This window comes from Pinus tabuliformis, chromosome 6 (genome assembly GCF_031772625.1).
Source record: "Pinus tabuliformis cultivar Carrire ecotype Pingquan chromosome 6, CPIR1, whole genome shotgun sequence".
Classification (NCBI taxonomy): domain Eukaryota; kingdom Viridiplantae; phylum Streptophyta; class Pinopsida; order Pinales; family Pinaceae; genus Pinus; species Pinus tabuliformis.
Genome location: NC_142292.1, coordinates 2,107,220,765 through 2,107,234,543, shown reverse-complemented (window position 1 = coordinate 2,107,234,543; position 13,779 = coordinate 2,107,220,765). Strand labels below are relative to the sequence as shown.

Below are 13,779 nucleotides of genomic sequence, written 5' to 3'. Positions count from 1 at the left end.
CTATTGCTGCACATACTGCTGCTGTTGTCACACTTGTTCCCACTGCTGCTTGCTTCTATCAACTTGCCACTATACTGCTGTACCCAACTGCTGCTGCCACTTTCCCTGTGCCATGCAACTGCCTCTTCTGCACTGTACAATTTTCGCCACTCTTGTTGTTTATCCTCTCTCTGCTATCACTTCTGCTCTTTTGATGCTATTGCCAAAAGATTACAGCCACTGTTGTTTCATGACCCTTCTACTCAAACCCTGGCTGTATCAAATAATCAATATAGCTGCCCTAGCTTCAACAAATTCTTGGCATTCTATCCAAGACACTGCCATACTGCCTCTGTCATTTCACTGCGTTCAATGTTCTTTACTGATTAAGAATTCGTGCTCCCTCATCAGACTTGCTTGCAATTTCTGCTCACAGGATCTGCTTCTACTTAATCATACTTAGCATGGTCATTGTCATAGCCTCTAGTCATATCCAGCAACACATGCATACTGCTCTGAGTCAAACTCTGTCAAACTGATAGTAACAGTTCAATAATTAATCAGACTTTGTCAACACTACAGTGTATGACATATGTAACACAAAATATATGTATCAGCCCTGTCTCTGAAATCTTTATTGTAAATTCTGGTAGCTGCCCTCAAGTCTGAAGTCCTACTTCAAGCAACTATAGGAAGATCACATCCCAAGATAGTCCAAATTTCATAGAGAACTGAGCCTTGGATCTGAGAGTTAATAGCATCAAATCTAGGGTCTCAGCTTCCATCTCTGTGGGACCCTATGGTGCCGATAGACCAGATCTCATCCTAGCAGATTATACAGTCACTATGTGATATCCTCCAAGCCACATTGATGGGTCCTTTTAGGCGGTTGCACAACACTCATTTGAGATCCTTGCCAAATTATTCTTTTGGATAGACATCTATGTTGAATTTTCTCTATTCAGCCTTGGATGCTAGTAGAGAGGGATCTCGTGGATTAGAATTACCTGTTACTGCTGGTGCTATAGGCTAAGGAGCCACTCATCTTGTACGTCTTTTTCTTGGATTGCCTCTCCATTCTTTGGAGTTAGCTTTATAGGTTTTCAGATGAGACTGTTACTTCATCTTATATTTCTTACTTTTATATAGGAGTTGCTTTAGTGCTTCCGCTTTATGTAGACATCATTGTATCTAAAACGTCTCCATTGAGCTACTTTAGTGGTCATTTGTTGGATATTAACACATTTATTTTATCTTATATACAACCTTTGTTGAATTTGAAATCTAAGTCATAAATTTTGTCCTTGAATTTGAAATCTGTCTTTTCATTTTCACCTTCTTTGCTGGGGAATGTAGTCATCTTGAATTTTCTCATCCTCCTGATTATCTGAATGTATTGACTCATGGATACAATCAATGGTTTCATTCTTTAATTCGTTAAGCGTAATGGTTATAGCTCTGGTGAAAGTGAAAATGAAGAGACCAAAGTAGAGGATGTATCCATGGTATACCCCCATAATGGTTGTCATACCATTGACAATTGGAGTGTATAATGGTTTGACTCATGAATTTTTTATGGGGTCGGGTGAAAACAAATAAATAAACTTACGAGGTTTGGTTAAAAAAGTTATTGTCTGGTAATTTTTTTTACCCAGTCAGATAATTTTTTAGCTGGTCTAGTATTTTTTTTTCTTTTCTCTTTTTGTTTTTATTGGGTCGGGTGAAAATAATAAAATAAATTTACAAGGTTTGGTTAAAAAAGTTATCGGGTCTGGTAACTTTTTTTTTACCTAGTTAGATAATTTTTTAGCAAGTATAGTTTTTTATTTTTCTTATTTAATGGGTCTTGGCTTGAATAGCAAGGGAGTGTAAAAGGCCACGATCTTTTATTCAATTATATGAGAAGGATAAAAACATATTTAAATGTATAAGATGAATGAATAATTGATGATGATTTTACTATGTAGGGGCCCCGTATACATATTCCTAAGTGGGTACCTTTTAAAATGTCATGTATTTTAATTAACATACGATCTTTCGTTATTTATTTATTTATTTATTGTACTTCCATGTTTATTTTGTTTCTTATTTCTCATTATTATTTAGCTTTAGACTTATGTATGTAATAAATAATCGATATCAAACTATTCTTTCATCCATGAGTTTGCTACTTCTAATTGTTCAAAAAATGCATGAACATCATACCATGATAAAAGGTAGTAGTTGAATGATTTCAGGCGCCATGATAAAAGCAACAATCAATTTTGACATCTGGGTGAAAAGAATTACCTCATGGAAGGCATCTAGTACAAAGTTACAAACCCTTTGTTGCTTGGTTGTCATTGCTTTAGCTCTTATTATCACTTGCAACTATCAAATGATATTCTGGAGTTGTATGTGAAGCTAATTTACTCTGTTTATGCTACTATCATAGTTCAATGCTTGCTAGAATAAATCTCTACTCTTATTCAGATTAATGGCATCTTAGGGTAAGTTTAAGATTCATGAATACCAAACATGGAAAATTAAATACCCTATTTTGTTCAACATACCCTAATCATTCGTGGGTATTAACCGTTGTAGTTGGTCTCCCCTGTAACATTTTTTGTTTCCTTCTATGTTTACTTTTATCAGTTTTTGCAATTGGTGAGTATCGATCATTTGGACTTTGCTAGTTCCCAAAAATGGCAATAAATGGTAGATTGTCCTCATAAAATGTGCTCTATTTTATTTGTTGCCCATGAATATTATAAATCAATTTACACAGGGAGCATATTCTGTTTTATTCTTTTTCGTTTTAACCCAGCACAACTAATATTGCATTTTGTAACGTGCAGCTCGTCTCGTACTAGGGGGCATTGTATTGTCAGGTTTACATTTTTTTCGAATACAGGTACATTTGGAAGATTCAACTTGTTAATAAAATATTGTGTGCTTTTTTATTTGATTACATATGTAGATTATGACATGGATAACTTGTTAAAGGGTTCCATTATTAGATTGATTTTGTTTTTATTTTTTTGTTTGCTAGCATGTCCATGGCTTATAGTGTTGAAAAGTGTAATTAGGTTTGGTCTTCATAATGGCATGTAATTGTAACTTTTGTAAATGATGTAATGAAGAAAAATAAAATTAGTATTGTAAGCCTTGCTTCATGGGCTTCATGAGCAGGTGATTTTATTTTAGTTGGCTCCCATTGACAGCCTTAGGATTGGTCATTAAAATTCAAAGAGTCTATGTCATGTATGAAGAACCCTTTTGGGGATATATGTTGTAGGAATTTACAGGGTAAGTTCCTCAGATAGAACACCAAAGGACACCGCTCACAACCAGATCGCAGATCAATACACCGGTATTTTTGACGTGGTTAAAACCCTTAAAGAGGGAAACAGTCCACGACCTGAGCCAACGCGGCCACTTCAGGCAATTTATTAATAAAAGAATGAAAATTTACATATGCTTCTCTCATGCACGGATTACCCTACAAATGACCCTCCATGCGCTTTAAATAGAAATCATGGACCAATCGAGTGTCAAGCCACGGATCAAGCATCCGTAATACCGAGGAGAGAATGAACCGTCGGATCACTACATATCGTGACCGTCGGATTGTAAGTTACAAAATGTACAAGATAAAGAAACACACTTTACCTAACTCTATACCTAACTCTATACTAGACCAAGTTGTACTTAACTATTTCCTATGTGTCGAAATATCCTAACATCCCCCCTTAAGAACAACTTGGGATAGGATTGAAAGATTTACAAATATGACACAATAGGAGAAGGAAGGAGGCACTAGAGCCTATCCCCCCTTAGTGACAACTTCCTGAACTCCAACCATAAATCGAAGTTTAGTGAACTTCGCCTCTGTGAGAGCCTTTGTGAAGATGTTTGCAACTTGATCATCTGTTGAACAATATTTCACTTCAAGAACATGGTCGTGAATGAGCTTTCTGATGAAGTGCATGTGCAGTTCAATGTGTTTGCTGCGCTGATGTTGGACTGGACCTTTGCATAGTTGAATGGCACTTTGATTATCACACCAAAGTGTAGTCGGATGCTGCTGCGTGAAAGCCAAACTTTGACAGGATCTGACGAAGCCACAAGGCTTCCTTACTAGCTTCTACGGCACCACGATACTCTGCTTCTGCTAATGAAAGAGAAATGGCACCTTGTTTCTTGCAAGCCCATGTAATAGGTCCTGAACCAAAGGACACCGCTCACAACCAGATCGCAGATCAATACACCAGTATTTTTGACGTGGTTAAAACCCTCAAAGAGGGAAACAGTCCACGGCCTGAGCCAACGCGGCCACTTCAGGCAATTTATTAATAAAAGAATGAAAATTTACTTTGCTTCTCTCATGCACGGATTACCCTACAAATGACCCTCCATGCGCTTTAAATAGAAATCATGGACCAATCGGGTGTCAAGCCACGGATCAAGCGTCGGTAATACCGAGGAGAGAATGAACCGTCGGATCACTACATATCGTGACCGTCGGATTGTAAGTTACAAAATGTACAAGGTAAAGAAACACACTTTACCTAACTCTATACCTAACTCTATACTAGACCAAGTTGTACTTAACTATTTCCTATGTGTCGAAATATCCTAACAGATTTTGGGTAGCATCGGATGTGCTCTAGCTCCGAAATTTTGTGGAGGGGCTAGAACACATGAGATCTCCAAGACCCAAAATCTTTTGGAGAAATTCCACCCGGATGAGGAGTTATTAAAATAATTAATATTTCTTATGGGTTCCTAAATCTAAACTTAGGAAAATAAAAATATTAATGGGTATTAATAAAGATATGGGTGAGAAGCTTCTAAGAGATGAGGATCAAGTCTGTGTTAATCTTAGCTGTTGATTAGAGACTTAATCTCGGCTGTTGATTCATCAACGAGAAAAGTATAAGAGAAGACTTGAGAGTCATTTGGAGACACGCCGGGCAAATACTCAATACCCCGAAGGAAATCAATTCTCAAGAAGGAGTTCGATTTCAGAGGGAGAGTTGCAGGGTGGAGGAAGAGGAGGGCATCAACAACAGTCAGTGACTGAGGAGGAGGTGACGCAGGGCATTCGAGAGACAACACAGAGGGAAGAGCAGGCAGACAACACCATTGGAGATGTAGTCCTCACGCAGGCTGACGCAGAAGTGACGCAGAGGTGGGTGAAGGGTCTCCAGGGTGTCAGAACTTCTCCAGGAGGAGGAGAAACTTTGTCTCAGGTGTTTTCTCTCAGAAGTGTCTCAGTTTCTCTATAAAATCATTCCTTGTAAAGCGATTGTTGCTGAAGATTAATAAAACCCTCATCTGCTACACTGGTTTTCCCACATTGGGTTTTTCCGGGGACAATTGTCCAAAAACAATTGTGTTGATGTTTTTGATTCTTGTGCTTGTATATCACTGTTTTGTTCTCTTTATGTGATAACTGCCGTAGAATTTATTTTAATGTTTACTAAAGGGTTTTCGTAAGTAACTTAGTGAGAGATAAGTAGGTTAAATAAATCAGTCACTGTAGTAGAATTTCGTATTAGGAATTTTCACATGGTATTAGAGGAGAGATCGGGCAACAGGATAGAAGAATCCGTTATGAGTCAGGAGCATGATGCCGAAACATCAACTCAGAGGGACTCACGCATATCTCCAGAGAAATAAGAGAGCATGAAGAACATGGACCACGATTATTCTATGTTAGCTTCCAGACTGGAAGAAGAAGTCACTTGCCTAGCAAGTTCTGCCTTCTCTGAGGTTTGGTATATAGATAGTGGAGCTTCCTGGCATATGACGGGAATACGAGAATGTTTTTCGAATTATTAGGAAGAAAGGATGAATTTTCAGATCACCATGGGAAATACGACAAAGTGTACCCTCGTAGGAAGAGGTACTGTAGTCTTTCAAACAAAAGTAGGGGATCGGCTTCGAGCAACCAATGTGTTGCATGTGCCAGGATTGGGGATGAACTTACTCTCTGTATCCCAACTTCAAAACAAGGGCTATGACATTTTCTTCATTAAGGAGAAAGTATATGTCAAACACCCGAGTTGGAAAAAGAAGGCCCAGATTGGAATCAGAAGTAACAGGCTGTATAGACTACAACTAGAATCGCCAATGGCACTGATAGGCAATAGTGGGGATAAATATTTGAATGAACTATGGCACATGAGGATGGGACACTTACACCATGGGGCTCTAAGAATTCTTGGGAAAACAGTATCAGGAGTTCCAGAATTAAGTACCGAATGAGATGATGTATGCAGAGGATGCGCACTAGGCAAGTACGCCAAGGCAACATTTTCCAGAAGCAACAATAGGGCTAAGAGTGCTTTGGGATTGATACACTCAGACCTCTGTGGACCCTTGTCCACAAAGGGTCTTAGTGGTGCTGAATATTTCATCACCTTCATTGATGACCATTCCAGAAAGACTTGGATCTACTTTCTAAAAACCAAGGATGAGGTTTTTGGTCGATTCAAAGAGTTCAAGGCTCTAGTTGAGAATCTGACAGGAAAGAAGATAAAGATATTGCGCTCAGACAATGGTGGAGAATACATCAACAAGGACTTCACTGATTTTTGCGCAAGGGAAGGCATCAGAAGGGAGTGGACAACCCCCTATAATCCAGAGCATAATGGAGTAGCATAAAGGAAGAAACAGACTATTGTTGAAGTAGCCAGGGCAATATTGTATGATCGGGATATGCCCAAGTTTTTATGGGCAAAAGAATGCAACACGGTAGTGTATATCTAGAACAGGACTCCTCACAGGGCATTGGGTAAGATTACTCCGTAGAGTGTCTTCACCGGTAAGAAGCCTAAGGTGAGTCATTTCAGGATATTTGGGAGTTTGGCATACTGCCATGTACTTGAAGAAAAGAGGAAGAAATTAGATTAGACTGCAGAGAAAGGATATCTTGTAGGATATAGCGAGAATGCTAAGGCATATAGAGTCTATCTTCTGGGGAATAGGAAGATCGTAATTCGACGGGATGTAAAGTTCATGGAGGACAAAGCCTTCAGAAAATCCCGAGAAATGCCTTCCAAAGAGCAGTCAAAGGATGATTCGTTGGTCCAGCCACTTCGACCAGCAGAAACTAGCGCTAGTATTTCTCCTAAAGACAAAATTCCAGAGGTGGAGCCTCAGGAAGAGGAGGAGCAGATAGATATACCCACTACCAGTGGTAGAACGAGCTGAGAACTTCGACAGATACTATGAGATGCAGAGGATTTTGTCGGGGTACCCAGGAATGAGAAAAGGGAGCATAGACAGGCAGACAAATACCAAGCTTTGGTAGCTTAGGTTGGAGAACCCTCTAGTTTTCAGGAGGCCGTTCAACATCAAGTATGGGTAGATGCTATGGTGGAGGAATACAATTCCATAATGGTCAATGATGTCTGGGAAGTGGTACCTAGGCCTTAGGGCATGTCAGTTGTAGGGTCGAGATGGCTCTACAAAGTCAAATACGCTGTAGATGGCAGTGTAGAAAAATACAAAGCCAAGTTTGTGGCTAAGGGGTTTGCTCAGAAGGAAGGGATAGACTACGAAGAAACCTTCGCCCCAGTAGCCAGGTATACTTCTATTAGATCTGTGATATCCCTTGCAGCTCAGATGGGGTGGGAGATTCACCATATGGATGTCAAGACAACATTCTTGAACGGGGTGATAGAAGAAGAAGTATACATTGAAAAACCAAAGGGTTTTGAGACACATGAGAAGAAATCTCATGTATGCAGATTGAATAAAGCTCTGTATGGGCTTAAACAGGCACCTAGAGCATGGTATGGTCGAATTGATGGCTATTTGCAGAAGATGGGATTCGTCATGAGTGATGCAGATCCTAACCTCTACTATCTGGTTGTAGAGAATGAGCCTCTAATCCTGGTTTTATATGTGGATGATCTGTTTCTGACAGGATCATCTAGGCTCATCAAAGATTGCAAGGAGAACCTAGCCACAAAATTTGACATGAAGGATTTGGGACGGATGCATTATTTCCTGGGGTTGGAAGTTTGGTAGCAGAAGGGTGAAATTTTCCTTGGGCAAGGGAGATATGCTACAGAGATTTTGAAAAGGTTCAAAATGTAGGACTGTAGACCTATGGCTACGCCAATGATCACCAACTGGAAGAAGATTGATGCATCCGAAGATAAAGAAGTCGATCCCACCTTGTACAGGTAGCTCATAGGGTCCCTGATGTATCTGGTTAATACCAGGGCAGACATTTGTTACGCTGTCAACACCCTCAGTCAATTCATGGTGGAACCAAAGAGGGCGCACTGGGCAGCAGCCAAGCATGTTCTCAGATATATACGAGGAACAGTCGAGCATGGACTAATGTACACCCAAGGCAATGACATTAGGTTGAGTGGGTTCACTGATGCAGATTGGGCTGGAAGTTCAGTAGATCGGAAAAGTACCACTAGTATTGTTTCAACATTGGATCAGGAATGACCTCCTGGTGTAGTAGCAAACAAAAATGCGTGGCTTTGAGCTCAACTGAAGCTGAATCTATGGCAACTAGCATAGCTTCGTGCGAAGCCATATGGCTTAGGAAATTTCTTGTGAATCTAGTTAGGAGAAAGATGGAAACAACTAGTATTTTGTGTGATAATCAGAGTTGCATTAAGCTCTTTGAGAATCCAGTCTTTCATGATCGGTCGAAACACATTAATATCAAGTGTCACTTTATCAGAGACTGTGTCCAACGAGGGGCCATACAGAGGTACATCCCAACAGGAGAACAGGTGGCAGACATTCTCACCAAGGCCCTAGGAAGAACAAAGTTTGTTTACTTCAGGGAGAAGATGGGGATGATGAAGAATCCGTTTCAGTAGCATAAGCGGAGTTGCAGTGCAGCAGTTAGCAGTGGCAGTGCTATGGGCATCATGATGCAGCATATTCAGAGGAAGCTACGGTACAGATGTAGCAGTGACAGTTACAACGTCATGGGCAACAATACAAGTTGCAGTAGCGCAGTGGATCAGGTTCAGTTGGCCGAGCATCAACAACATAGCGGACTGATGCCGTGGATCGGTGTGATGCTTCTGTTGAGAAGTATTGCTAGAGCACATTCCTCGCTAAGAGGGAGTGTTGATTTTGGGTAGCATCGGATGTGCTCTAGCTCTGAAATTTTGTTGAGGGGCTAGAACACATGAGATCTACAAGACCCAGAAATCGTTTGGAGAAATTCCACCCGGATGAGGAGTTATTAAAACAATTAATATTTTTTATGGGTTCCTTAGTCTAAAATTAAGAAAATAAAAATATTAATGGTTATTAATAAAGATATGGGTGAGAAGCTTCTAAGAGACGAGGATCAAGTCCTTTTAATCTTAGCCATTGATTAGAGACTTAATCTCGACAGTTGATTCATCAATAGGAAAAGTATAAGAGAAGACTTAAGAGTCGTTTGGAGACACACCGGGCAAATACTCAATACCCCGAAAGAAATCAATTCTCAAGGATAAGGAGTTCGATTTCAGAGGGAGAGTTGCAGGGTGGAGGAAGATGAGGGCAACAACAACAGTCGGTGACTGAGGAGGAGGTGACTCAGGGCATTCGAGAGACAGCACAGAGGGAAGCGCAGGTAGACAACATCATTGGAGATGTAGTCCTCACGCAGGCTAGCGCAAAAGTGACGCAAAGGGGTGAAAGGTCTTCAGGGTGTCAGAACTTATCCAGGAGGAGGAGAAACTTTGTCTCAGGTGTTTTCTCTCAGAAGTGTCTCAATTTCTCTGTAAAATCATTCCTTGTAAAGCGATTGTTGCTGAAGATTAATAAAACCCTCATCTGTTGCACCGGTTTTCCCACATTGGGTTTTTCCGAGGAAAATTGTCCAAAAAAAATTGTGTTGATGTGATTGATTTTTGTGCTTGTATATCATTGTTATGTTCTCTATATGTGATAATTGCCATAGAATTTATTTTAATGTTTACTGAAGGGTTTTCATAAACAACTTATTGTGAGAGATAAGTAGGTGAAATAAATTAGTTACTGCAGTAGAATTTCGTATTAGAAATTTTCACAATATCAATGTATATGAGTCTACAAAATGTCTAGACTCTAGATATTCCTCCAACCACAAGCACTAGCCATCCTCTTCAAGTCGGCTGTTATATAAAAATAAATTATTCTTGTAACTATTAGTTTAATTAAGGCAAAGGGCATGATCAAAGATCATGCCCATTCACCAAGAGGCACTTAGGGCTATATTTAAGCCAAGGCCTCTCACTCTGTAAACCATCCATTCAATCATTTATTAATAAATATGTATCATTGCTGAGTATTCTATTGCATTTGGTATCAGAGTGGATTCCAATGAAATGCAAAACTAAACTAAGTGGAGTGCAACATCTTGGTTGATTTTAATTAAGATGCCTAATCTAGATGAATCCTTCCTCCTAGCTGTTTTGAGGGTAGTCTCTAGAGTAAGTTGTGGAGAGAAACCAAGGGAAGCAAGCTATGGCTTGATTAACGATCCCTCCTCTTGAGTTCTAACCACCTGATGCCTCCGGCGCTGCAGAGACTGTAACTCTGATGACTGCAAGGTCACTGTGTTAACTACCAAAGAGGGTCTATCCTTCGCAAGCTACAAAATAAAGGTGGTCCTATCTTTCTTTCAACCAAGCTTAGGCTGGGAGGTAAATTTCAAGGATGCAAATGAGATGCAAAAAAAAAATGAGATATAATGCTTCAATGAGAGACACTAGTATCAAGGTGTTGCCAAATGAAAAATTTCCAATATGCTTGTAATCACAATGAGATGTACTTCAAAAGAACAAGATTACTAGCTTATGGCAGTGTTCCAAAAGCAACTCAATGAAACAATGATGTTAGATGTAGAGCAAAACCACAAATGCCTTATTAGAAAATAATGTGATTATTAGTTCTTACTTATTAGACAGTTGAACAAACAAGAATTTACAGAATTGTCACGACTTATAAGATGGCAAATGAGATTGCTAACAAGCTATAAATGAAACTACTACTTAATATTTAAGAGACAAGATACTCAAAGGCAATTAGATCAAGTAGAAATACAATTTAAAGAACTAGATTGTAGGATGCAACGCAATGGAGTTATAATGCAAATGCAAAAGAGCAAGTTAGTAGGCAGAAATGAGCTAGTATGTTAGTTCTCCTTTTGAAATAAGGAGATTGAGGATGCCAAGGGATCCAAGTCCCAAGCTCCCCAACAGAAAAAATTATCTTTTATTAATGAGAATTACAAAGATGGAAGAGGCCTCCTGGATAATAGAGAAAGGCTCTTCTTCAAAAGACTTAAAGACAAAAATCCTCTTGAGATGTCTTCAGAAATTTCCTCAATGATCAGACGTCAAAAGCTTTGGCTCTCCAATAATGATGACAACACGATCGTGGCTCTTAGTCCAAGAATTTTGACGTTCAAAACAGTTCACGAATATACCATCTTTGTGACAACAAGAAGCTTGGGATTTCAGTTATAGACCTTCTCTATGACAGTGATCAAGATGGTCAGAAATACACTCCCTTTTCTGAGTGAAGAGACACAAAAGGCCAGCGGCCTTCCTCTAAGGATCCTGCACACAAATGTCGATATTTCATCCCTGTAAATAATTTCCTTCAAAATTTAAATTTTTCCCAAAAATTCTATGCTGATTTATACAAAGCAAGTCAAAATTAGAGCAAGGAGAAGAAAAGGGAGAAGCTCTTCCTTTCTAAAGAGACTTATAATGACACTGAATAAGCTTGCAATAACAGGCCACACAGCTAATCCACATATTCTCCAATCTCAGAAAACAATGATCAATCTTTGTAATAGGAAGTACTGAATCCTTAGTGATGGATTCTCCTTTGAAATTTCTTTATTTCGGGGTGAAGGCTTGAAGTTTGATGATACCCTTCCTGCAAAACAAAGGTTAGTCCTTACACAAAATTGTACCAGATAATGGGAAAGGTCTCTGGCCCTAAAGGATAATTGCAATGACCAAAAGTTCACTGAAAATTTCTGAATTTCAAGCTCTAGAAGATGTGAAGAATCCTTGTGATAAAAAGGGTTTGAGGCTTAGTAAAAACATCCTGCAATCAACAAAAAAAACAGTCTTCAAATAAAATCACACTAGACAATAAATATGCCCCCTGCAAAATAACAAGATCAGACCCTGAATACACCTTATACCAATGATCAAAATTACTCACTGCTAGGAGAGAAATAGCCCAAAATATCCACAGTCAGCTCCCAAAATTCAGTTAGGTAAAAATTAAATTTACTTAAATTTTTTTAAGGGAACTTTACTTAAAGATTCAAGGACTGTAAATTATGCAAACACCCAAATCATTTCAGGCCCTGGTAGCTCCGCACCAGGTGAAGAGACAGGTCTTTAAGCTCACAGCAAGCGAGAATTAGGGATCAGAGTAATATGGTTTCCTCCAAGAATATACAGTGAAGACCCACCTTAAAAAATATTGTTGAAAGAATAAAAAAAACTGCAATGATCAGGGTTGGCAAGTAATGAAGTATGGCAATGAAATGATGCCCTTATAAGCTGAAAATTTCTGCAGTCTTCCAGATTTGATCAGTTACAGGCTGCGGCTAGGCCTAAATTGGTCAATAAGGCTTGTAGCCTGCCTGAAGAGGCCCTGCAATCAAAATTAAGTCCAAAATATTGTTTCTCTATGCCTGCAAAACCAACCCATGTCAGATTTTGAAAAGGAAAGAGTGAAAATGCCCTCAAAATTTTTGTGTTTGCAAATTTTGAATAATAAAAGGTTGATAAAAATTTAAATTTGCAGTGAAATAACCCTCCTAGGGCCTGCAGCTAATAGGGTTGTGCATTGAAGAAAAGAGGCTTGATGTAGGCGGATCTAGGCCTCGAAAGGCCAGATCTGGCCCTAAATTAACTGTGGCCCTGGAGGAAGAGACCAAAAGGGCATACAGCCAGCCTTGTGTGGAAGAATGGGGCCCAAACCCTAGCTGTCTAGGCTAGGTAAGGGCTAAAACCCTCTAGATAAAAAATTTCCCCTTCAGATCTGCAAAATATCAAACAAAACCCCAACAACTATATACAAGAAAAAGGAAAATAATGGTTAGATAAAAATTATTTACAAGAATAATCTACAATATTCACAATGATTTATGTCTCTTGTAAGCAAATCTATTCTTTAATGCACAAATATATATATATATATATATATTTCTAAATTAGACTAATTCTATTAATGTAACAAAAATAGTACAAGGAGGCACTGGCCTCTGTAGAGCAAGCCCCAAATTATGCCATGTTTAACAACAAAACTCTGGAAAGACACTGCCCGCACTGGGGAAACCAGTCCAAAACTATAAGAGTTTTCTTCCCATGTAAGGGTAACAACCTGTAATGCCAGAGGAACAGTTTTTTGAACAATCATCAAAATTAACAACATTGCATAAAAAAAACACCAGAATAGACCCATAGTATTGGGAGCCGGGAACCCAGAACCTGAAAACATTGACCAGCTAGGTGTCGTTAGGAGGAGGAGGTTCTTCCACTATCAGACACCTGTACGCCTCCATGTCATCTTCTGCATCCTGTTTATCTCTCGGAGTTTCTTCCATGTTCTTGAAGTGGCCTGGATTGGTGCGTCCCTGAGCTGCTTCTGTGCGTCCTTGAGCTGCTTCGCTGCTTCTGTGCGTCCCTGAGCTACTTCCAGGGGCTTTTCTCTTGTTGGTGGTGTTTCGCACTTGAGTATTGCAGGCTGGGTCTTCAGAGTTTTGTGGCTCCTCTCTAAATGCCACCGAGATAGTTGCTATTATGCAGGGACGTTCCAGCGAGCAAC

The 13,779-nt window shown here is 39.4% G+C and overlaps 1 protein-coding gene across 2 annotated transcripts in view; it reads left to right on the top strand.

Moving 5' to 3' along the window:
- The window catches only part of LOC149267666 (dol-P-Man:Man(7)GlcNAc(2)-PP-Dol alpha-1,6-mannosyltransferase-like), a 542,356-nt gene that overhangs the window by 71,553 nt on the left and 457,024 nt on the right, over positions 1–13,779 (top strand). For both annotated transcript variants that reach the window (XM_089433813.1, XM_089433817.1), the window contains exon 7: positions 2,817–2,872. In XM_089433813.1, coding sequence (XP_089289939.1) covers positions 2,817–2,872 — 56 coding nt within the window. The remainder of the gene's footprint in view (positions 1–2,816; positions 2,873–13,779) is intronic.